The 24960-nt window shown below is 49.3% G+C and overlaps 2 protein-coding genes across 8 annotated transcripts in view; both read right to left on the bottom strand.

The window, feature by feature from the left end:
* The window catches only part of SPSB1 (splA/ryanodine receptor domain and SOCS box containing 1), a 40448-nt gene extending 37878 nt beyond the window's left edge, over window positions 1-2570 (bottom strand). The window contains exon 1 of the mRNA XM_049809970.1: window positions 2338-2570. The gene's annotated coding sequence lies outside the window, so the exon portion shown is untranslated. The remainder of the gene's footprint in view (window positions 1-2337) is intronic.
* Window positions 2571-11741: 9171 nt separating this feature from the next.
* The window catches only part of H6PD (hexose-6-phosphate dehydrogenase/glucose 1-dehydrogenase), a 13702-nt gene continuing 483 nt past the window's right edge, over window positions 11742-24960 (bottom strand). For 2 of the 7 annotated variants that reach the window (XM_049809910.1, XM_049809892.1), the window contains exons 2-6: window positions 22743-22913; window positions 20309-20965; window positions 19001-19118; window positions 16500-16769; window positions 11742-15831 (exon numbers count right to left, since the gene is read on the bottom strand). In XM_049809910.1, coding sequence (XP_049665867.1) covers window positions 14474-15831; window positions 16500-16769; window positions 19001-19118; window positions 20309-20935 — 2373 coding nt within the window. In that variant the 5' untranslated portion in view covers window positions 20936-20965; window positions 22743-22913 and the 3' untranslated portion in view covers window positions 11742-14473. Of the gene's footprint in view, window positions 15832-16499; window positions 16770-19000; window positions 19119-20308; window positions 20966-22471; window positions 22612-22742; window positions 24956-24960 lie in introns of those variants that run through there. The other 5 variants (XM_049809903.1, XM_049809874.1, XM_049809883.1 and 2 more) reach the window with 5 other exon arrangements.

The following is a 24960-nucleotide window of genomic DNA, read 5'->3' as shown; positions in this document are numbered from 1 at the left end:
ACACAAGCCCTCAGCAACTCCAGACTCAGTCAGTACATGTGTACTACAGCCCAAAACTATAAGCACAGCCTGCATTCGCCTATCAGAGCTAGCCTATCAGGTGCCAATTCCAGGGTATTCAGCGGCACCAGCCACAAAATTTGACTGAGACATAAACCTCAAACAGCCACAGAGCATACTCCCTTCCACATCTTACATTCTTCAAAGACTACATTGTGACTTGGAAGATTAACTGTCAGCACAGTCTGCGCTCATTCACAAAGCCCGGCATACGCAGTGTCCTGACTGGCTCACTAGCTACAGATTTTTAATTCCGGTAACTTCATGAATTCTTAATTAGCCTTCGCAAGACAGACTTGACAAGACAAGCAGCCCTTGCAGACTGCTTTCACTTTTTCTGAGGAGAGGAAATGTAGGGGACCAGGGGAAGAAAGACACAGGAGAGCAACAAGCAGAGCACATTTTCCACATCCAGGATCTCGCAGCGGTGAACTAGCTCCACGCAAATGCAGCACATATCAGCTAGCCAGTTCCCAGAACACAAACCCACATCTCAGAAGTATCCAACATAAGTTTACAAACTCCAACCGCATTATAGTGCGCTTCAGTAACCTCTACAGCAGAGGAGAGAGGCTGCAGAAGCCTGCTGCTGATGTACTGCAACAATACAATGCCCCCCAGAGGAATACACTGCTGAAGTTCATGCCTTGTCTTCGGGGGGGGGGGGGGGGGGGGGGGGGGGGAGAAGAATAAATTGCTGCTTTATGCATCCGTCATCACAACTACTGAGAGCCACGACAGGGCCAGTGGCCAAGCATATTGACAGAGCAGGGAGGAGACAGGCGCAGTAGCCACTGGTTGGTCGGGGAAGACGCTCCTCCACAAGCCAGTGAAGCGCTTCTCGGCACCACCATTCACTTTGTAAACAGCAGCACAGCTCCATCACATTCCCAGGAGATCCCTTATCAACTCACCACAGAGGTCTCCTTCCTCGTAGGCTGGGATAGCCACTTTAAACCCATCCATCCTATAGCCAGATCTCTTGTACTACAAGCCACTGGAAACTCCACATAGTTTGGTCCTGGTCATTTAGCAGTCAACTTGCACCCAGCGAGATTAGGCTGCCTACACTATTGTGCTCTGCAATTGCAGAATCTGGTGTAGACATCAGACATTAGAAGGGTGGGAAAAGCAAAGACTGCTTCTAGAACAAAAGGTTCATAAATTCATCCTGCATCGCTATCAGGAAAAAAAGAGCTGATCTTTCTCCAAGGTAGCAACTCCCATTTTTACAATCATTTTGTAAACTTCCTTATCTTGAGCAATGGCTCAGACAATTCATAGGTTTCTAATCAGACATGGCCACCGCCAGTCGCCAGCCACGCTGACCACCCGCTTCTCAGTCAGGTAGCGAGGAGAACAAACGGCATACTTCAGCACAAGGCTACAGCGAGATTAACCTCTTCTCCTAACAACAGTCTAGGTACTTCAGGTACGGGATTATATAGGATCCCATTGTATTAGCATAGGTTTATGTAGTAAAAAACCCAGACATACTAATTAGGCCTCGTAAGGTGTGCTCCAGAGACCACCACTGTAACCACAGACACTGAACAAACAACCCGACTTCCTTAATGAGTTGAAGATCTCCTCGCTGACATTATCAGTGTTTGCTTTTCAGATCCACACGCAGCTACGCCAGCTGGCCTCTGGCAGCCACCCATCTCACGGCATCCCAACCGCAGCTCCAGGAGCCTCGCGAACGCTGGCGGCTCTTCAGGCCCCGATGCTCGCTTTGGGCAACGGGTGCCCCGTTAGCCCCAGCACTTCGACCTCCGCCACCCTGACCGTGTCCCATTGCCACCAGCGCTCCCCAGGGACGGGGCCTTCCCCGCTCACATGCGGCCCCACAGCAAACGCCAGACGGTGCCCAAAACCACCCGGCCTTCGCAAGCGCCTTCGAGCTGCTCAGGCGGGTCAGAAAAGCTTGGCCTCACCCCAGCCTGGCGCTTGTTGGTTTTTTGGGGGTTGGTGGTTTTGGGTTTTGTTTTTTTTTTTTTTTTTTTTTTTAAACGTTGGCACCCATTCCGAGCAGCTTGCACGGGCGGGAGGGGAGCAGGGAGAGACCCTCTCCGCGCCCGCTGGGAACAGAGGCGGCTCCGCGGAGAGAGGGAAGGAGACGGAGGCCGCGGACAGCCCGAAGCGGGGAAGCCGGGCCGGTCGCCGCCACCCCGGGGAAGACCCGCCGCGAAGCCGCCCGGGCCCGCGGACACCCCGCCGCCCGCCTCGCGTCTCGCCCGCCCCCCCACCGCCGCCACCACCACCACCGACTCCTACCGTTCCCAGGCTGCCGGCCGGACCATAGCAGCGACCGGGGCCGGGCCCCGCCGGAGGCTGCTCCCGCTACGGAGCGGAGCGCAGAGAAAGAAGCAGCGGCCGCCTCTCCTCCGCCGCGGCGGGGAGGCTGGAACCGCAACACCCCAGCTCCTCCCGGCGCCAGGCGCGGCAAGCGGGGCCCGGCCCGTCACATGGCCCAAATAGCGCCCGGCGGCGGCCCCGCTCCGCCCCCCCCCCCCCCCGGCCTGGCCCGGGGCGCGGCCCAGCTGCTCCGCCCGGGCGGGGAGGGACCGGGGCCGCGGAGGGAAGCGGCGGGGCCGGCTGGCGCCGCCCCGGCGGAGCGGGGCCGGCTACCGGGGGGGGGGGGGGGTGCGGAGAACGGCAGCTTGTGGCTCTGCCACACCGCCCCGTCCCAAGCAGGGCCGGGTGGAGATAAAGGCTGGACTTGCCGGCGGTGTTTCTGGGTGAAGTCGGGCTCGTTTGGTTCTTCACCGCCCTGCTTGCTCTAAGAATGGCTAAAAATAGCAGCCGGTTTCAGGCTTGACGCTGGGTTTTGCCTTGTGGACGCGCTAGGCACTTTCTAATGAATTGCATCCTCGGTGACCTTATAGGTTGACGCGATGTTGCAATATTTGCGCGTCAAACGCGCCGGGGAACGTGTGTTTGCCTTTCGAAAATCGATTTGTTTACCAAAACAAATCAAGGAGATACAATTCTGTTCAGTCTTTTTTTTCTTTTTCGAAAAGCAACGTTCTGGACAAATTTCACCCAGTAATGTCTCTGGAGATGATTCATTCTTCAGTATGCCCAGACAAAAAGAGTCTGTTTGTAGCAATACTGCTTGGAGCTATAAACCAGTGGATTGTCATAAATTAAGCAAGCCATATTGCATGGGATACCTCCAAGGACCACCTAAGAGCTGCAGGAAGTGGTGTGAATGATTCAGGAGGTGGCAGCCTGCCATCTGAGTCAGTACGGAACGAATGCCCCTGCACGCTGCTGAGGTTACCGGTTTTTGGGGGTTGGACATTAACACTGGGCCTTGACCAGTTCTTATCACTAATCGTCTTGGGACATGTGAAAAAAAGAGCAGGGTTAATTTGTGTGTCCTCATTTTTATGTCCCTACTTCCAGAGTATTTTGCTTTCCTCTTGGCTGAACTGCATTGCCAGCACAGGGCCTTAATTCAAACAACGTTCAACCATAAACATGCAAGTGCATTCTCCTTACCTACCTGTTAATTAGATGGGATACTCAGCCATTTTTCTCCTGGCTGTGCTCCTCTTAGGGAGTGGGGAGGTGAGTAGTGAGGAAGGTGATTCCTGGGTGTATACGTATGCTGGATCTCTGGGGAGGCTGGCAGAGGGACGTATACTCTGCTGAGGGCTGAACAGGCTTTTTGTCATGTTTCACGGGCCATGCATTAATGTACAACTTAATTATGCCAGTGCTTACAAGGAAAAAAAAAATCCTCCAGCTGCGCATGGGATGAAGGGAAATTGCATGGTCCCCAGGGGCCATGAGCTCCCCCGCTGCTAGGTTATTTCTTCAGCCCGGTGGTCACAGCAGGACATTCGGTGACATGTAATGGGGCAGGGTCCAGTGCTGAACCCACTGAACCGTCAGAAGAATCAGAAGAAAAGAATGTAATGCGAAGGCTAAAGGTGGGGTAGCTAGCCTGCTGAACACTCTCCTCCTCCTCACTCCTTTCAGGCCATGCAGTCAAAAAAATCCCGCAAGAGGACTTAGGCCAATGCAGGGAAAGAAATTCTGCTGAACTCCGTGGGACAGTGCATGCATAGGAAGTTGTTCATATGCGCATTCATATCGTTGCAGGACCGAGGCACTAATTTGTTAGGCATATTTTGAAGTCCCTGGGGAATAGTTGTTCTATGCCAGCCATTGTGGTCCATTAAAAAAACACATTCACATTAGAATGAATTTATTACTCTAGCTGACCAGAAACACCAGGGAGGTTGTAGGTACAGCACAACTATGTTCTTTCACACCCTGCAAGATAGAAATAGGAGGAGTTTTATGTTAAATGGATACATGTTTGGGTAGCTCTTTCAAAACTACTTCGCTTTGACCTGGTCAACTTTCCCCGCTAATTTCAGCAGAAGTTCTTCAGCAATAGTGCTCCAAGCGTGTTGTGAAAATCTCTCCCTTTAAGCTTTTCCTGCAGATTACTGTTCAGTTCTTGGACAGTTAGCCGAACTTTGGGGGCCCGTACTCCCCCAGAGACCCTGTAAAGACTGCTCTGAGGGAGATGAGGAAGGCTTCTGACACTGCAGACCAGCTCCAGTGTTTTCTGTCAGCACACTTGCAGCTTGTTGTGTGAATCCAACTTTGTGGAGAGTTCTTCCAGCTGATCTCTACTCCTGCCTCTTCTGCCAATGCCAAAGATGTTAGAGGAATGTGCCAGGCATACGTTAACTGGAGAGGAAGACAAACTGAAGTGTTGTCTAGGGAGACTCCAAAACTGCTTAGAATTGGAGATCTGTGGACCAGATTCTCCTTTACAGTAAATCACTCTACTGCACTTACTAAAGTACACCTACTTTAAATGCTTTGTTTCATTACCGCCAAGGTGGTAGACTGCTGTAATGTGAGAACCTGACCGGTGATCTTGATGCCTAGAGATGTGGATGGGGAATTTTCTTCTTACCCCGAGACCTTTTCCTGCCCATCTGCTGTGACCTAGGGGAGTAACAGAGCAATGGCCAGGGCCAGGGTCCTGAGGGAAGCCCAAGATCTCACTCGTGGAGGTTCAAAAGCGGGTTCTCGTTGGCCTGCCTAGCCACAGCTCCCCAGGGTCAGCACAGCATGAGCACCTTCTGCAGCAGCAGAGACATGTCATCACCGAGTCCAAGCAAGTTGTGAAGGATGTCTGAGAACTGTACAGGAAACTCAGCAGGCTTTAGTCTGCCTGTGAATTCAGCTGCTCTGCTTACTCCACCACAGTCGTGTTATCTGCCTCCCAGCGCTGGTCAGCACTGTGACCCGTGAACTCTCCCTGAGCACCTTGCAGCACATTGCCATTGTCAGACGTGAGCTGCTTTGTCTGAGGGCTACGCACAGTCTTGCGTTTTCTTGTGCGCTAGTGCGAGGTGTGCAAGGGTTTCCTGCTCTGACAGAGATCCCTGTTCTTTACAGTGAGAGGGAGAAACGGGGTGGAGGAGGTATAAGAGCAGCAGGGAAGTTGGAGGAAACCAGACGTGACAAGTGCTGAAGCAGGACTTTTCAGCTTTGTGGTGGCTTCTCGCCAGATGAGATCACAGCTCCTATGGAATCTTGTCTCCTTTTATTTCCTTAATATTTGACTTTCTTGCTTCCTTAAGAAGCAGGAATTGCTAATCTTCAATCACTTGCTTTGAATACTGTCTGCGTCTCAAACAATAGTGCAAACAGCGGCAGAGGGGGGTGACTGACAAATGCCAGTGTTTATGGCCTGCAGTGGAATCCCTCTAAGCCTGTTTGGAAAACTAACGGGATGGAGCCTGGATTAGAAGAGACTTTTCCCGCTCCAATCCTTGTGAATTTATGCTAAGATTATTAAAAGGGAGGTGGGAGGGGGAATGACTTGGCATGCCTCCTTTTTTGTGGTCAGCATTCAGTATTGCAGATTAGCTATGGGGTCTGGAAGTGGATGAGCACCCGCCTTCAGAAAAATGGGTCCCTTTTGAATGTCTGAAGTGAAGCATCTAAATCCTCCTTAAGACCATGGACTCAGGCTGGTACAGACTATGTAGATGTGCTTTATGCCTGACTGATTCTAACCTTGCAGCAGTACCAGCAGTACTAGTAAGCTGGTAAACTGTGGAGGAAAAAAAGGGGATCTTACTGCTTTGCATTTGGAGGGGTTGTATAAAGACAGGCAGGCCAGAGAACATGCAGCTTTCTATGCCCTGGGGAGAGGGGGAGAGAGAGACAGCAAACACTCTGCCCGGAAACATGTACGTGCTGCATGCAGGCTCTGCCTGTGGGAATTAAGGGAGACAATGCAACAGATAGTGAACAATGAGCGTCTGTAATGTACAGCAACAAAGCCAAAGTAACCCAGTGTGCCGCAGAACACAGAAAGACACTGTTAAAACAGCAGCCTCATGAGGTAGAAATCCTGCCAAGCCTGCTTAGAGGACAATCAACAAGCTCTCCTCAGCTGGAAGATGGCTCAATGTGGTGGAAAAGGGAGTAAAAGAGAGTGGGATGGAGGAGGAAAAAAGAGGTGTCCCCCAGCGGCCCTTGGCAGGAGAAAAACACCCTCATCTTCCTTTTAGTTAGTCTCTTCTTGCGAATTCAGATGTCGGCACAGTCAACACAACACTTCGCGCACTGCAACACAAGTAAATGAGGCTGTTGAATGAAATGAAACCCTTTATCCAAAACAAAGTGGAATCCAGGTATTTTGCTTTACATTCACCTGGAAAGCAGGGCCTTGCTGTGATGTCTCCTGGCACTGCTCCTTTGCCTTTCCGCTTCAGCACAGGGTGCTGGATGCGAAGTGGCCTGCCTTAAAGAATGGGACGTATGTAACTCTGGAGCAGTCGGATGCAGAAGGTACACTACAAACTTCTAACTCTATTTGGAGCGACCCTTACAACGCCAGCTGGTTGCCCAGTTACCTCTGAGGTACATGTACTACAGACATGACTACTTCTTAATGAGATGAAATGCCAGGAGCACCCCCCTAAAATCACAGTACCTTTACTGGCTAACACAACTGTCGGCAGTAAAAAGGACACATCATAACACTCTTGCTTACTGCACTATATCTCGGAAGCCTATATGTAGGGGGCTAAGCACACGGTCGCAGTCTGTGCATGAGAAGCCATTGGGAGTGGGGAAGCAGAAAAATGAGTTCCCTGCCTTTTTGATGGAGGGCCATGAATGGAAAATGGTAGCAACCAGGATAATAGAGGTGTAGCAGCTGTGGAGTAGCTCCCGGGAGAGCAGGCGGACCAGAGAGCTCACTGTGCCACAGGAGATCAGTGCTCATCTCTGTGCGGTGTGCGGGTCAAGGAATGACAGCAAAAGAGTTGGTGTCAGAGGCCCAGCTGTGTTGGTCTGTGCCTCTAGGAAAAGCTCCCTTTCCAGCACAGAGCTGGGAAAAGTGTTTCCCCGGCTCCTGCAGCATGAGGAAGCAGCACCCTCTGCTGCTGGCATGCCTGCCTCCAGAGCACCTTTTTAGTTACAGACACCTAAGTACTTCCAGAGAGAAGCTCAGGAAAAGCATCCGCAGCCATGTCCCTCTGCAAGTCAAAACAGAGCAGCGTGTGGGTGGTTTGTTTGTCAGACAGTTTGGTCATGTCAAAATACTGCTGTTGGGAAAGGAGATGCCAAGCAGCATCTGCTTGCAGCAGATAATAGCAGTAAGAACAGGCCCTGGCTTTGTGCTGAAGATTTTGACTGCTGCTGTTCCCGGCAAGTACCTTGGCTGATAATTGTGCGATGTACATGACTTGATACGCACAACAGGGACGCTGTAGGATAAAGCTCTCCATTCCTCCAGCAGCGTTCCTCTGGCCACTTCCAAACATTTCATATCCCCATGAGGCAGCTAATTGACTATTGCTGCATAGCGAGAGGAAAGGGGAACTCGGGCAAGCAACGTGACTCACCCACAGTGAGTCAGTGGCAGAGTCCTGCCCCTTGAGCTCTCTCCTGCTAACCATGGACCAGCGATTCCCATGGCGCTGGGAACCCAAGGAAGGAGTCCCGACTCCTCCCACCCCCAAGCAATCCTAACAAGGGGCACACAGCATGGATGCTGTATCGCTACCAGACTGGCTCCCTAGAAAGCTGTGGGATGATGCAGGATCCACGCAGTCAGATAAATCCTAGTCACCCATGGTTTTTTCCCTCCCCTTTGCTGAGGACTTCTTGCTTTTCCCAAATTAAGCTGTTTAACATCAACCAGGGCTATCCCGCAAGCACATTCCCAGATGGGATATGCACACCTCAGACAGACACAGAGCGCTTGGTCTCTTCCTTCTATTTTCTCCCTCTCCCTGAATTCAGGCTGCCCTCTTCCCTAGCATCTGACCCTAGGTTTCCCTTCTTCATGTGGGGAAATAAGCTAAACTTGGTAGCGGCTGCAGCTCCAGTCCCCCACAGCTCAGCCAGAGACATATATTTGAGCTCCCATTCCGCACCCCCTTCCCATCTCACAATCTCCCTCTCTTCCTCTCCCTGAGCAGCAGGGAGGAGCCTCCCCAAATCTTCAAATACACAGAGTACCGTGCCAGTCCGTAAAATTTGCCCACGTTAGAAAAGCAAAGCATGAAAAAAATGCCTGAATCCTGTTAAAAATAGGCTACAGAAAAGAACCTGCTTAATAGTTTGTGTCTGTGCACAGGTCTCATTTCAGCAACAGCAACGCTGCTCCCCCCGAGCCAAACATCATTCACACAAGACCCAGATTGTTTTGTGGATAAGGAGATGCCTACAAAAAGGGAGCCCTGTTTAAGGAAAAAATGAGGCGATGTCTGGTCAGAGCGCCACCAGGACATAGTTTCTGCGGGAAATTCCTCTCTGTAGACCAATCTGTCAAAGGAGAGCCAACATGTCCCGCCGCAGGGAGCAGCTTGAGGGCACAGGCCTGGCACAGTCTGCAGTGGTGCTTGCAGGAGAACCTGGTGCTGCATTGCTACAGGACATCATGCCAGCTCTCTGCAGGGGGAGCAGCTGGAATGAACTGGATCGATTCACATTACCCACAGACATTTCACAAGGCAGCTTGTTTTGGGATCGCTCTGGCTCCTGAAATGTACTGTTTTTCACTCTCTCCCCTCCATCTCCTTTCTTGCCCCTTTTTAGGCAACAGCCACATTTTCAGTCATCTGTTTAGAGAAAGGAAGGCAATAAACCAAATCCCTGCTAAGGCAGGCAATCAATCTGGAGGCACAAATCCTCCTAAGGATTGCCTTGAGCTGTGGCCGAAGGAGAAAAAGTCAAGCACAGCACAGAAAAATTGTTTTGAAAAGTGTTAAGACACTGAAGATTTTGCTGCTTTTACCACCACTGCCTCTGCTCTCTGTGCTTGGGGAGGATTCACTTATCTTGTAAGTGCTTGGAGTATCTCTCTTCAGTGACGTGCAACGGTCTCTAAACTAGAACAAAACTGTAAACTAGAATTAAAACGCTCCTGACCTGGATGGGAAAACACTGTCCCAGCCCTATGACGTGACTGTTAAATCTCCTCACTTGCATGGCCATCTTCAAATGCGTGGGTTGCTTAGATAATTCAGCATCACCAACAGCATCAAAAAGTATCATAAACATGTCATAGCAATGTTACCTGGACGCCCAAGGAAGCACCGCAGAGGATTTGGACACTGAAGAGGGAAAGACCCACCATCACTTGGTACTACAGAAATGCTCTGCTACATCAGCAGCCCGGGGAATCCACTGGACACCCAGAAGAGTCTCTGAATGACAGTGCCCTTTCAGCTGCATTCAGGGGAACTAGCATTTGTGAATCAGCAAGACTGCAGCAAGAAAACATCTGATTTAAATCCTCCTATCCTCCTCTGGCCAGGAAAATGAAGCCTTCCCCTGGGGCAATAGGGTGAAATTGCCGTCTTCTTCCTCCTCCTCTTTCTGTGGCACACTGCACCTTTTCTTTTATGTAACGGAGGTGCCAGGAGAGACTTGCCTTTCACCGAGGAGGTGGTGGCTGGTCCTGGACAGGAGCGCTTGGGTATCAGCTAAACCGGAGGCCAGGCCTCCCTGCTGGGACCGTACGAAATGCCTTCCCAGCCAGAGTCAACAGCACAGCTCGTTCTTGAAGTTCAACTGCATAATCTCAGCTCCCAGATCTTGAATAGATTATAGTTAAAAATGCAGCTCTATAAAGTCTATGTTATTAAGCAACTCTGTACTATGGTGACAGTATCTATGGAAATGCAACTCAGGGAGTAAATGTGGATCAGTGGAGACTTTCTTAAGGCCTGGCGATTTCAGGACCCTGCATAGTATTGGGTGATTCCATCTTCTCACCTTAAAAGGGCTTTGGCTGTTCCTCTGTTTTGAAAAGTCCTGGCCTTGTTTGGATGATACACAAAAAAAAGAGAGTTAGAGTGAACATTTAAGACTGCTGGTTTCACACTACAGAAAATTCAACATTCTCCTCTTTGTACAACTAGAACTTTAAAACTTCACTCCTCAAGAGGACAGGAAAAAAACAGAATGACCACCAATCTTTGAAAGAAATTCAAAGACGCTTTTGTTGAAAACTATTTATTTTTTATAAATATAATTCTCTATTCATTACGCAACATGAAATGAATCACAAAACTTTACTCGTGGGAAAATAAGTTTTTACAACTTGATTTATAAAAGTTGAAGTGAAAAATGAATTACTTCCAGTGTTAGTCTTCTGTAAAACATATAAATAATCATACCATTGAATTCTAGGAACGCACTTGCCATTTACAAAAGTAATAAAATTGGTATCAATACTCATTACCGGGAGAAATAGACTATAGGAAGTTACTCCATGGAGTTGCTTTTGCAAAGAAAGGTTAATACAAGCTCTCAAGAAGATGCACACCTCCTATTAATAGCTTTCACAAAATAAAAATAGCACTGCTTCCTTGGCCTATAGCCCAGTGGATTTCTACCATTCTTCCTCATCAGATTTGTTGCTCATTTAACCCTTCTTCCCATCCACAGTCTCTCTCCTGCCAGTCACAAATTTTATACATTTAAAAATATTTGGTTTTCATTTGGCAAATGCTAAGTATTACAGAGTTTAGTAGGAACTGTCTCTGTAAAAAAAAAAAAAAAAGTTCTAAAAAAACCCCACCCAAACAACCCAGATACCTATGTTCACCAAGGAAAACGTGTGTAAGCTTTTACTGGATTTTAATAAAATCTAGGATGAATTTTGGGGTGACCCATTAGAAACGTCACATATGAGCCCTATTTTCAGCTGCAAAAGAATAGCGGCTCTCTGGGAAAAAACCACATGCTTATTTAAAAGTGCAAATAAACCTCTCTAAAATCCGTGTTTATTTCAAAAGGTACCAGCCAAATATTAACAAGAAAGTGTGCAGAAACTAGAAAACACCAATACCACAGTAATCTGTAAAGTAGCAATAAATTGTGTCATTCATAACAACATATTTATTCTCACATAGGTCAATTTTCCATTAAAACTTGTTCCCTCACACCAAACACACAAGAACTGGAATGAACATGGCTATTTTTGTTTAAAAACGAAAAATGATGTTTGAATTTATGGACATACCAGACCTAAAACATCTTCCTCTGCACAGCTGTTTCAGCCACTGTGGTATATTTTGGAGCCAGTGTTTGCTAGCACTCATCTACGAAAAGAGTTATTCCAGAAGAGTTATTCCAGTTAACTCCTCGGGGTATGCTTTTATTCCAGACTCCACTGTCAGCATATCCACTTGACAAGCAAGTCCTGCAGCAAGGAACCTGCAGTGCTCACCTTCCTCCCACTTTTCCATGCTACTCTCTTCCCCTGTGATTTATTTTCACCCTTGGCTGTTTGTGCCAGTAGTTAAGCCTGCCTGTAACCATGAAACAGGCAGGAGCAAACTTACTCACAAACACCCACAAAAGATGGATAACCAGCCATCCTGGTTGTCAAACTGGACCAGTTAAGACACTTGTGCGTCTTCTGCATTTGAGCTTTTGAGAAAGCTACACCACCACAACTCTTGTCCTTTCCCATGCAAAAGCAAAGTGATGCGCATCAGTGCAACTCAGCTCAGCTGAGTCAAATACAGTATGTAAAATGCAGCTTTTCTGGACCATCTGCAAGGTGGGGGAGGGTGTCGGCCAGAAATCACAGCCAGTCCCTGAGAATTTGGCCTTTTCCTGCTGCACATAGCTTCTGCCAGGTTATGTTCTCTCTGGCGCTGTTTGCCTAGGGACTGCTGACGAGTAACAGGCTCTCTAGAGCTTGCTCAGTGCACTTTTATCCGTGCCATTAGCAGAGGACAACAATTCTGATTTCTGCATTAATATAAGCATTATGCTGAATGGCGAGAACTCAGGAACCTGGGAGCAGAGGCTGTACAGACCTGCCCACCTTGCTTCATGTGCTATCGTACTGTAGCACCTATTTGTACCTGGATTTGCATCTTCATCGCTAGGATTCAGCAGATAGATCCCTGTGCATGGAAGGATTTGAAGCCAATGCCCATCGCCCAGCTTTCTAAAGCAAAGTCCCTTTTCTTCCCTATACTGCAGACTTTCAGGTCCCTAAGGGATCACCAGACTCCCAGGTCCAACTCCTGAGGATCTTATTTTTCCCTTGTGAGGCTCCAGGGCTGGGAAAGGTGGCCAAGCCCGGCACAGCCTCAGACCAGCCCTGCTGAAAGAACAGCACACAACTTACTGCTGCTTCTCGGGGTCCGGGCGCCATCTCCTGTCAGCATCGGGGCCCCTGCTGAGCCCTCGGTCCCTGGGTCACCTCAGACCCCACCATCTCCACCAGGTCACCCCCACACAGCTACTTCTCTGCAGAAACAGGGCCAGCATTCACAGGAAGAAGAGAGAAATCCCCTTGAAAGTGGCCTCCGCTCCTATGCAGAATTCTCCCTGCTGGCAGCCAGTACCTCGACCCTGTTCCACCTTCCTGCAGTGGGTCTGTCCCATCCTGGTGCCACCCCAGCTGAGTGGGTTTGTCTCTGGCCTCCACATGGACCATCAGTTCAGATTCTCCCATCTCGTGCCATCACGATTCCCTTACCAAAAGCTGCACTTCTGGTGTGCTGTGGCAAATTACCCATTAGAGAAGATGACGGAGCATTCGGGGATATCATGAAAGCAGAGAGATACCCATTGTGCGTGGCAGCATCCTGGAAAGGTGAAAATTAGGAAGGGGAGAGCAGGATCTCTAGGTAGGACTAGATGTCTCCAACCCTTCCTGTAAGCAACGGCACTATACATTTCTATAACCACTTAACGTTGTCCTGTCAACACAGAGATGCAATTTGCTATTTTTGTGCGCCCAAGAGATATGCACAGAAAAAATTACCTCCCCTTAGAAGTCAGCGTCCTTGAGTTCAAACACCCCACCACCATCCGCAAACACTGTAACTACCTTAATGCGTGCTCTAATGATGGATACGTTGACAGTTTATAAAGCCGCCTCCCGTAGAAATTTTATAAGCCACTGAATGACACTGCAAGCTTCAATTCTGAGGATAGAGAAAAGTTCATTTCAGAGAATAAGACACAGAAAGACAGTTAAAGAAAGCATTTCTTTGCTAGCTCAACCCAAACACCACCTCTAAACACCAAGCTTTTCCCTCAATAATTATTGCACTGCAGGCAAATAACAGCTCTGTGAACTGCCACATTCCTCACCCTGTCCCCATTATTCCCACAGCCTAAAAAGCAATGTGTCTTCCTTCTCCACCCCCCATGGCATCAGCTATCCACTTAATGAAAGCAGCAAATTACTGCTTATAAACTCAGCCTCTGCTGCTGGGCAATTTGCAAAGACTCAGGACTGCAGCGAGCTCACAAATCAGTGTCAGAATTTAGGGGCCACATGCCACGAAAGCTAATGGGTGTCTGTGCTTCCAGAAGAGCACAGCCGTAGTCAGTGGCTGGCTGACCCCAAGATGGGCTGCACATACAAGATTACACGCCCATGTGCACAGAACCATCACTTTACCAAGATGACCAGTCTGTCCCAGCCAGACTGCGCAGGGCAGAGGATGAACATGTTATTACTGTCTTTTAGCCTGAGAATTATAAAAAAAAAAAAGGAAAAAAATTGGCAGGTACTTAATTTAACAAGCCCCCGTAGTGCCTGCGAGGTAGTTAAATGCTAATAACCACAAAGGCCTGACGGGGAAAACTGAGGCACTTCAAGGTGAGGTAATTTGTCCAAAGTCACAGTCAGAATCCCTAGTAGAGCCAGAAATGCTGCAGCGGGCTCTTGGCTTCTACTTAGCTCTGAACACTGAGCCGAGCTGCTTTCCGGGCTCAAATGTCAGAGGCACTGCAGGCCACGGATTTCCCAGAAGGTTAGAGGAGTCTGTCAGAGATGAAGCTGCTGCTGGCAACAGAAAAACATGGACATTGTGTAGGAAAATCCAGGCTGTAAGGGCCACGCAGACAAGGGAGGAGGGACACTGTGAAGGCATCACCCAAGCAGGGCTTCGTAATCCATATACCACACCAGCTGGCCAGAGCTGGGGCTGACACCTGAGATAGGCCATTTCCTTGGCTCATGGCCCACTCTGCTGAGCAGGATGGTGATGTCATGCTTGCCCTTCCCCAAAACCAGGACAAACACCTGCCTGGCCTTGTTGATGAGGTGTAGGCTAAGGCTCATCCTTTGGTGAGGTTTGACGGGGCTTTCAGTCAGCACCACAGTCTGAGCCCCTTCCAAGCCATTTTCAGACTGGGGGAAGAGCGAGGCAGTGTGCCCATCAGTGCCCACCCCCAGCAGCACCAGGTCAAAGCTGGCATTGGCCACCAGGGCCACGATCTCCTTGGCATACAGCTCCGTGCCTCTGTCCTCTTCCACACAGAGCCGCTGGTTCAGGTGCACAGGCATGGGGTGGACATTGAAGTAGGGCACCCTGACACTCTGGAGGAGGTGGTTGTGCAAGCTGAAGAAGTTGGACTCGGTGTCGGTGAGAGGGACGCAGCGTTCATCTACCAGCCAGATGTGGGTGTGCTTCCACGGAAAGGCATAATGGTGTCTTGCCAGCCGCTGGAATAGGACCACCGGGCTTGAGCCACCCGAGAGTGCCAGATGGAACTGCCCGGAGCGTGCCACAGTCCTGCTCGCTGTCTTCTCAATGTCAGAAGCCAGCTGGGAAATCAGGTCCTCAGACCACGCTGAGACCAGGGGACTTTGCCGAAATTTGGACTGGATTGTCCTGTAATCACTTGGCATCAGCCTGTTGGGGTTCAGCAGTTCTGCTGCCTCTGCCAGCGTGAACGCCACTTCCCCGCTCTCCATTTCAAAGTCTAAGAGGTGCTGGTTCTCCACACCCCCAGGGTAGAGGCGGAGGGGCTGGTGGGAAATGCTATCCAGCAGCGGTGTCCAGAATGCCCAGGAGGCCAGCAGGTTCTCGGTGGTAATGAAGAAGTCCTTCCTGCCATGGTAGATGTTGGAGATGAGGACAGAATACGCATCTCTCTCTTTCACAGGGCTGTACACGTAGTAGTCAGACAACGGTTGTCCAAAAATGTGCAGGTCCGACTGACCCACCGCTTCTCTCCAACTGCCTGCTGGCATGACAGGCCTGAAAAGGTTCCTGCTCACAAGCACTGCAGGGGTGTTGAGTGCACCGTGCCCAATGTAGAAGATGATCTGCTTGGCTTTACATTGGCTGTGCTCAGCATCCCTCAGAGTCTCACTCTGAGTGCAGTAGGCCCGGTTCTTGAAGAGAACACGGACATAACCTACCCGCTCATCCAGAGCCTTCCCAGAAGTGAGGAGAAAAGGGACCCCTTCCCAACGCAGGCTGTCGCTGTGAATCAGCACACCTGAAATGACAGTGATGTCAGCTACCAAATTAAAAGCGAATAGCAAGCATATCTGAGAGGATCTCTACCACCTACACATCATTCTCCTTCCTTAGCGCCCAGAAATCTTGGCCTCTTAACTGTCTCTTCCTCCATGACATCACTGGAATAACTGCTCTCCAGCTACCCTGCTGTGCTTCCTCCCAGGTATCCTACTTGACTAGCCTCCTTTCATCTCGCAGGAGACCAGTTTCTGAGCACGAGTATCATTCAGACAAAATATTTAATGGTCAGAAGACACAGCATGGCCACAGATGGCCTTGCGGTCTACTAATCACAGAGAACTGCCAACGCTTTACCCCTCAGATGCAGAGAGCAACTCGACGTTATGGAAAGGCAAAGGAGTTTGCAGGCCACTTCTAAAAATAACACAGAGATCTTATCAAGAATAATGGGACTTAGCTCTTACGCAATGCTTCCCATTCACTGGGTCATTAGTGAACTAACATGACAACAGTATTACCTTGTTACAGCTCCCAGTTACCATGCTGGTGGATGCCTGGTGAAATCCCCGTGTCAGCAGTGAGGTCCAGAGTCACGGAGCTGGTATCAGCATGCAAGGACTCGCACGTCCTGCTCTTCTCAGCTCTAGACTACTCCCCTCTGCGGGGCCCAGACCAAACTCTCACCTGCAAAGGTTGGCGTCGTGCTGATGTAGTCCTGCGCCTTCTGCAGTTCCTCCTGTACCTGGCTGGCATATGCCTGATACTGACCCAACACGGCACTGTTTTTGTCCAGACCCCGCAGGGACTGGAAGGCCTGCAGCTTGCACTGCAACACCTCTTCAGCCCTGCTCACATTGGCTGGAAGCTCCATGGTCAGGAACATCAGGGCCTCCGTGAGATGGTTCTGCAGCACATCCCGGATGACTCCATACTGCTCATAGAAGCTGGTGCGGCCTGAGGACAAAGAGGAGGTAAGATGCTGGCAAACTGATGTGGTTTTCTTGTAGCCTTGCCCTCCGCATGTATAACATGTGTGGCAAGGAGAACAAAGAACGCAAGCCCTAATAGGTTTGCACCAAGCTCCTCTTCTCCTGGCCCAACAATTAACTTGAAGCTATCAAGCTCAGAGAAGTTGTGGATGTCTCACCACTGAACGTGTTCAAGCTCTGGTTGGACAGGGCTTTGAGCAACCTGACCTAGTGAAAGATGTCCCTGCCCATGGCAGCGTGGTCGGACTAGATGATCTTCAAAGGTCCCTTTCAACCAAACCATTCTACAATTCTGTGATTCTAAGCCTTTCATCTCCCTGCAGAGGGGCTTCCCAAATGTCTCTGCTACTAAAATAAAGATAAAAGGTTCCTGTGGGACTGCTTGTCCTCCACAGAGCCAGACATAATGGTCCTATTGGGTGCTTACAGAGCCTAAACCCAGTAGGAGTAACGCTTTTGCCCGATAGTTCTGAGTGCACAGAGCAGAAGGCAGCTTTGCTTTCTTGGACTGCTTGTGCTTTCAGAAGCTGCGGTGAGTGACTGGCAGCAATGTTCAGCTCAAAATTCCCACGTACATCATGATGCAGGGCCCCCATATAACCTTTGCCCCGACACTCCTGCCCCACAGGTCACAGCACCTGAGCCCTGGGACTCCACACAACATGCAGTTCTACACAAAAGCTTTGACAGACTACCTGGAAAACGGGGTCAGAGCAGGGACCCCAGCAGCTCAATAGCTACACACCAGGTCCACAGAACAGCTGAAGCCGGGCCCTGGCAATGAGCACTGCTGTTCACTGCCTCTTTTCCACTGGTTTTCATGTCCTCAGAAGGCTCTGGCTGAGCCATGCCTTTGAGAGACAAAATTTCATGCACAAAGCTCTGCTTCTCTTTCCCTGCCTGACTTCTCATGCAGGTGGGAAAAGGGGGAGAAGGACAATGCACTTATAAAGAAAGTGACTCAAACAGATGCCTTTTCTGTCTGCCACACTGCAGACTGTATCATGGCCATAGGCTTCCCCTATTGATTGATACATTTATCTCCCTTGCTCTAATCCAAAGGCACATTCATTAATGTAATCAATGCTGCAGACTTGCTGGGAGCCAGGCTGCCAGCTGAAGCCGCACAGGGGAAAAAAGACATCAAATGAAAAATTACAAAGTTGTTCAGAGCGGGGAGGGCACGGGGTGTAGCTGGGGCAACGCACAGACAACACAGTTCTCCCTAAATCTCTCTGCAATGCATCCCTCTGCCACAAACAGGCCCAGGTGAGGTCTGGGCTGCCAAACCAAAGATTACTTCAGGTTTGATAAAATTGCATTAATTGAGTTTGTGGTGGCTGAGGAAGGAAGGGAGGGAGGGAGGGAGGGAGGGAGGAGGAAGATAGAAGAGGAGGTAAAGCGAGTGGAGAAGCAATCCTGATGTTGCAGAACTGAGGGCGCCTGACATCCCAAGAAGTGCTGCGGGTGGCAGTCCAGCCCAGAGTGCTTTATGCTGAGCACTGCAGAGCGGATGCTGCAGCATTGCAGGGAGGGATTGCAGCCGTGTCCTTCAGCAGGAGACCCATGCTAGCAAGTCTGGGCTTGGATTTTCCCTCTGCAACGCTCTTTCTTACTACAGAAAGGAAAGGAAAGAAACAGGCAAACACAGACTCACCTAGGTACCTGGACTGACACCGGCTAGCTGATATGAGTAACATCCAGGCAAAAGATGCAAGAGCATCTTCCAAAGAATAGCGCAAATGTATACTCAGCGTGAGCTTGGCAGCTAACAGGACAGGAATACAAAAGGGTTGTTTCACAACAACCAGATTATTGCAGCACTGAACTGAAGTGGCCTTAGATTGCATCAGTTCCAAATCCAGTGCCTTTTACCAAGATCTGGGATAGAAAGCTAGGTGCAACACCCCCAAAGCTCTGCAGCAGAAAAAGGTGGGGCATTCTGCCCCTGCTCCCAGCTGAACTGCAATGGGAATCTTTTCTTGGAAGCAGCAACACTACCTGGAAGTGAGTCAGTCCCTAGCACAGGAAATGTAAGACAGTCCCTCTCTACTTCCAAAGAGCAACATATCATTAATCTGCTCTTTTTTGTTTCTGCACCAGCCCTACCTCAAGGGCCACTTTCACATAATTAATGAACCTGCCAGTTCTCCTTCTCACTGATTCACGCTAGCTCTGCACACTCGCCTCACCAACCTTTAGCATCCACCGTCTCTTTCAAGACAATCTCCACTCTTTCCACGTGATGTCTGTTCCAAATTGGATCCAGAAACTGTCGGTTCTGATCTCGAAAAGGCAGGATATGGGCTACAGCCTGTGAAGGGAGAAATCAAAGACCCAACAAAAACTCACCAAAGACCCAACAAAAACTCACCAGATTTCCACAGTATCTCTGCCTCACTGCCCCATCCAGCACTGGGATGTGGCTAGCTCTGGAGCGTCAGCAGACATGCCACACAGCAGAGAGCAGAGTGGGTCAGAGAAAATCAACAAGAGAGCCTGCAGTGATGCACAATGGGGTCTCCAATGACTGTACAGAGCAGACATTAAAGGTCTTTCTGAGACATTTTGAGGTTGCATGTGAAAAAGACTGAACTACAAACTGCAAGGTGCTCAGTTTATATCCATCAAAGGACAAAGGGCTGAGTCAGACCATCCTGGGACTAACGTACAGTTCCAAAGTGCTGAAATACATCAGATCAGATGCTTACACCACCAAAGCCATCTGCTCTTTTCAGGGGAAAAAAAAAAGAGAAGAAATCCCCTCTCTTGCAGCTGGACATGCAACCTTCTGAGTAAAATGTGGCCACAGTGCCATGGCTGGAACAGGCCGCTTTCAAAATGTGGCATCACATTCCTCTAAAACAAGGATGGCGTGCCCTTGAACGCATTCCCTCTGGGACAATGCAGCTCCATATCCTGAGCTGTCCCTGCAGCAGCCAGTCCTCTGTGTCCTGAATGGAGCACAGGGCAGGAAGAAACCTTCTCCTAAGCACCCCGCAAAACTAACATCCCATCAGCTCCATATCATATCAAATTAAAAACTGCTTCTAGAAGCCATGGCTAAGCAGAGAGGCCTGTGTGTAATGAGATGGATGAACCGTGAGATGGAAAGGGCGTTGCTTATTCAGCGAAATCAAAGCCCTGACCTTGGTGAGAAGACCAGATGAATTCTGCATCTCTCCTTCATGCACATGCACAGTTCACCCCTACACCCTGGCTTTCCTCTGGAAAGGGGACCCTCATCACTCTAATGGGAGAAAGCCCTGCTTTGGTCTGCATATTTCCTCTGCTCTGTAAGAGGAGGGACAGCAGCACAGTCCAGGACAAGAATAACAGTACAGGACTCCATAAGCAAATGGAGGCTTAGGAGCACACTCAGTGGCTCTGCCTGAATTCGAGAAGGGAACAACCCTCTCATTAGATGCAGAGCTGACATCCAACACTCTCCCAGGCACTAAGTCCCTCAACCTGGCAGGGGGCTGCGCATTGCAAGCTGCTCACCTGTTTGCCAAGGTAGTGGTCCACCCGGTACATCTCCTCTTCTCTGAAGAAGCTTGTCAGGTCTGCAGCCAGCTGCTGGGCTGACTCCAGGTCATGGCCAAAAGGTTTCTCCAGCACCACACGCAACCAGGCTCCTGGAGGCGGTCTGCAGCTGCTGTTGATGTGGCGGGCAATCTCTGTGTAGGCAAATGGTGGGACTGAGAAGTAGAAGATCCTCCCAGCCTCCTTCAGCCCCTCCTGGCGAAGCAGGGTTTCAATCTCTCTGTTCAGCACAGTGTAGTTTTCGGCAGTCTTCAGCTGGTGGTATTGGCTCAGCTTCAGGAATTGGTCCTTGAGCACAGCACACCTGTTGGGAGATTCGTCTGGGGGACAGGCCAGCTTCTTCAGCACATCAAACATCAGCCTCTGCCCTGGCTCCAGAGCTGTCAGTGCAGCCCCATGGAAAGTGAAGCTGTGGCCACTGCTCACTTGGTCCATGTAGAGTTGGAATAGACCCTGCCACAAATACTTCTTGGCCAAATCACCTGTGGCTCCCAGCAAGACCACTGAAATGTGGCCCTGGGACACTTCAGCCAGTGATGGCAAGGCTCCCATGAACAACACTGTACACAGGACTCTTCTCAGCATCCTGGGAGAGAAAAGGTAGACCCAGGAACACTAGAGGACAGGATTAAAAAAGGAAAATCTGTCAGTCCACGTTATAACAGTGCAAAACACAATGCTACCCGCTTTCCCATGGCTGAAAAGCCAGGGACTTCTGCCTGCATCCTCCACCCAACAGTGTCTCCTCCACTCCATGATTTGAATCATGGTAGTAACTGGGGCTCTTGAAAAGACTGCAGCCTCCTTATGCAAACCAAGAAGTGGAAGACAGCGTGTCCCCAAGGTCTTTCGGTAGCATAAGCATTGTTCCCACAGCTGAGTTAATGGGGGGGGTGTCAATGCCTTTAGACTGTGAAACTTGAAATCCATTTTAATACAGATTTCAGAGCTGGCTACAAACAAACACATGTGCCTGCAAATTAAGTACCGCTTTCAACAACCTCCTGTTTGGGACTTTGCTCAAACGGTATTATGTTGTCTTGGCATTGCTTCATGTCAATATTGTCATAGCAGCTCAGAGACAAGTACAACCACTGGCAGTTCCAGTACACAGGCTCTTCTTTAATACACTGCACTTTAATGACTCATGTGCACCACCACTCTCATGAACAGAGCTGAATTAGGTTCTAATGAGCTACTGGGAGACAAATGGTCTGATAAAACAACACAGGGGAATAAGAAGTTTAGTCCTTAAAATTGAGTCTAGACATGAGCCAGTCTAGATGCTGCCTCAATGGTTGCGTGTGCAGCCAGGAGACAATGCGGGGTTTGTGTTCTGCCTACTGCAACTTTCCATCACTGAAGAGTGCGTGTCAGCACCCGTTCTGGCCTTCTCCGCTCAGTACCTGTTCAAACCACTGCAGCCAGTAACAGCTGGTCTCCCTGACCAAAAAGCCCCTTTGCTCATTCTTATTTATTCTTGTTTCTCTAATCCAAAATAAAGGTGTTTTTAAGATAAATGACACAGTTCTTATACCTAGAAACACGGCAATGACTTTACATCTCAAGAGACATAATCCAGAGCAAGTGAATAAACCATTGTGCTGTTCTCATTACATCAAGTATTATTTCAGAAGCTCTTACATTGGCTATCTCATTCTCTGAATTTCATTTTCTGAAGCTATGTTTAGTTGGAGCATAGCCTTCAAATCACAAAAGATAATTAACTTCTTTAAAAATTTTTGGTTCTGGCCAATAAATTTATACCTTTTAATTTTACATGTGTAGGAAAACCAGCCATTTTTTGACAGTAGGAGGAAAAAGTACATGGCTTTTTTATACTGGTACAGTTGCAATCTCACTAGGCTTTGTACTGGCATGATTACACCATTTTAAAATGGCAGTTTCCTGACCACACAATTGAGGTAAGTGGATTGTTGGTATGAGAAAGAACATGATCGTCTTAACCTTCTGCAGGCAGAGACAAGACAGAAAAGTGTCTCATCAGATTCATACACTCAGAGTCAGCTAGAAAACATAACACTGGCTCCACTGCTCCAGTTACAACTGTACATATGCCCCAGGACCAAAAGCTGTTACCTTTTACCTGCCCAGACTTACTCAGGATTGTTTTTCCTAGCCTGGAGCAGAAGGCCTGGTCCTTGCTCCCCTTAAACGGCAAGGGATGAAACACTGATGTTGTCCTAGCTTTTCACTGGTTCTCCTCCTGGAAAGCTCCCAGAAAAGTCACTATTCCATCACTAAATCAACACAGGATCAAAGTCAGCTGAAGGATAAGTAAATTAAAACAAGCAACTTCTGAGTATCTCTCCCTATCTGCAGCTCGAACCCGTCTTTATAAATCTTGGATTTCTCTCCCCAGCAGACTCACCCGAGTAATACAGGAGCCTTACAGAGAACGCAGTGGCAAAAGTAGCTGGAAACTTGTCTTCTTCACAGACCCTCCACAGCGCGGATCTCTCTTTTCCTGTGACTGATTGTACGGCAGACTCTCTGATCAACGGTCAGGTAAGCAAGTAAGATAAGGCAGGTCGTTCCCTTTCTGGTAAATGGGAGGAAAGACCCAATTACAACAGAGAAAAAATGAACATGCCTGTGCCAGCAACGTCCCAGCACATCCCAGCTCTCAGCCCATAGACATTGGCTGTGCTAAACCTTTTGGCTGCCGTTTGTGAGCAGGCAAAATGCAGGCGTGTGTGGCAACTCCTGCTCCTGGCGTGTCTTCCTGACTAATTCCTCTGCTTTGCATGTGAGCTCAGATCCATGCTGAAGACTGACCCTAGTGAGCCTCCCCGGGAGCAGTCCCCCACTCCAACCCTCAGAAGAAAGGGTCTCCCAAGACTACAACCCTGATGCAGCGAGAAGGGGGCAGTTTTAGCGAGCGCCCCAGGGACAGCAGGACAACACTTGTGCGATGCTGCTGTGCCTTCTGGGCACCCGGGCTTCCCTCTCAAAGGTCGGTTTGCATGGAGACTCCTTGGCTTTTCCTTCCCTCTTTCCTGCATGGAAATCACACTGGAGCTGAGCATCAGTTAGCCAACCACAACTGCAACCCACTCTGCTCTGCCATTGCGCAAAGGGACGACCCCACTGCTCCCCGCAGGGCACGTCGCTCCCTCAAGAGACGGTCCAGTATCCATTGCTCTTCTCCGGAGACCTTCAACAAGGTATATTGTAGTCCGTAAACCTAACTCATATCATGTCTCCCTAGCCTTCTGTTGTGACTGCCTCCCGTCCCTCCCTTCTTGCTGTGCTGTTTAAGCTCCACGTACCCACTTAAGGAATCCAGCAAATAGTGCTGGCGATTGCAGAGGGGCAGAAGTGTGGCTCCTAAGATTTTGCGTGCAGTACAAATGATGACCATTTTAAGCAGAGGTTTGGTTTTCCTTCCCCCACTACGGGGCTATAATGCAGACGACAAAGTTTTTCAGTGCAATAAAGTAATATTTACATTTGCTTGAGCAACCTTTAATCCAGGAACCTAGAGAAGTTTGACATACTGCCCGCTGCACCTTAGCAGGCTGCAGTTACTGCGATGGTGTACAGAGACCATAGCTGAAGAGCAGGTACCTACTATGGAATGGGAAGGGTTTGGGTGGGTCATTCTTTTCCACGTACCCAAGGAAATGAGAGAATTAGCCAGGCAGTTTCCTGGCAGATTCAGCTACGCAGTCACATGTATTTCCCAACCAACTGAAAACCAGTTTCACAACACTCCCAATTGCAAAATATTGTGCTACACTGTGCCCAGAATAAGCACAGTAAACCCAGCGATGTTTGTTTACTGCTTTCATATCAGATAATCACCACTGTTCACATTAAAAAATAAAACTCTAAATATTCCCTAGCCAGACAGAACAAAGTTACTCAGTCAGGCTTCAGAAAAAGACTCCTGTGCCCGATCCATATAAAACACTCTAAGCGCTTAACCCAGCAGTAAGGGTAAGACTGTGCATTCTCTTGCACAGTCACTGGAGTTCCAGTTTGACAGGAGCTCGTTTCAGGTCTCGTAAGATCCCCTGCTCTATGGAAAAAATGAAAAAAGACCTTTTTTGTTACTGCTGCATCCCACCGAAAAATAATTCACAGACGCCTGGCCAAATGCAGCGTGGCCTGGGGCTGCTACGAGGCTGTGCATATGTAGCACATGAAGGAAAGAGTTATGGAGATCGTTTGAGAATCAGGAAAAAACACACTGGTCTTCTGCATATGCAAACATTAGAGCTGGAATGACCCTGCCACCAGCTCCTGGAAAGGTCAGAAGCTCAATGTGGAGACTCACATTAAAAGCAAGCTGAGCGATGCATGAATTAGTGTTTGGCCTTTCCCGTTAACCACCCAACGCAGCACTGACAGACGGTCCCGCTCCTAAAATCAAGCTCTGGCCCCAGCACGGTGACAGCAGCTCTGTTTCCGAAGCCCCTGGAGAAGCAGGAGGACAGGGTTACGGCAAGAAAAATGACTACGATGGTGCGTAGGCACCACCTCAGCCGCAGAGACACCGAAAGCAGGCGATGAAACCCCCGAGGTGCGTGTCCCTGCCTGTGACAGCCACCCCACGCCACCAGAGACCCCAATCTCATCGTCCA

The sequence above is a fragment of the Accipiter gentilis genome, chromosome 1 (genome assembly GCF_929443795.1).
Source record: "Accipiter gentilis chromosome 1, bAccGen1.1, whole genome shotgun sequence".
Taxonomy (NCBI): domain Eukaryota; kingdom Metazoa; phylum Chordata; class Aves; order Accipitriformes; family Accipitridae; genus Astur; species Astur gentilis.
This window is presented reverse-complemented; position numbering and strand designations above follow the sequence as displayed.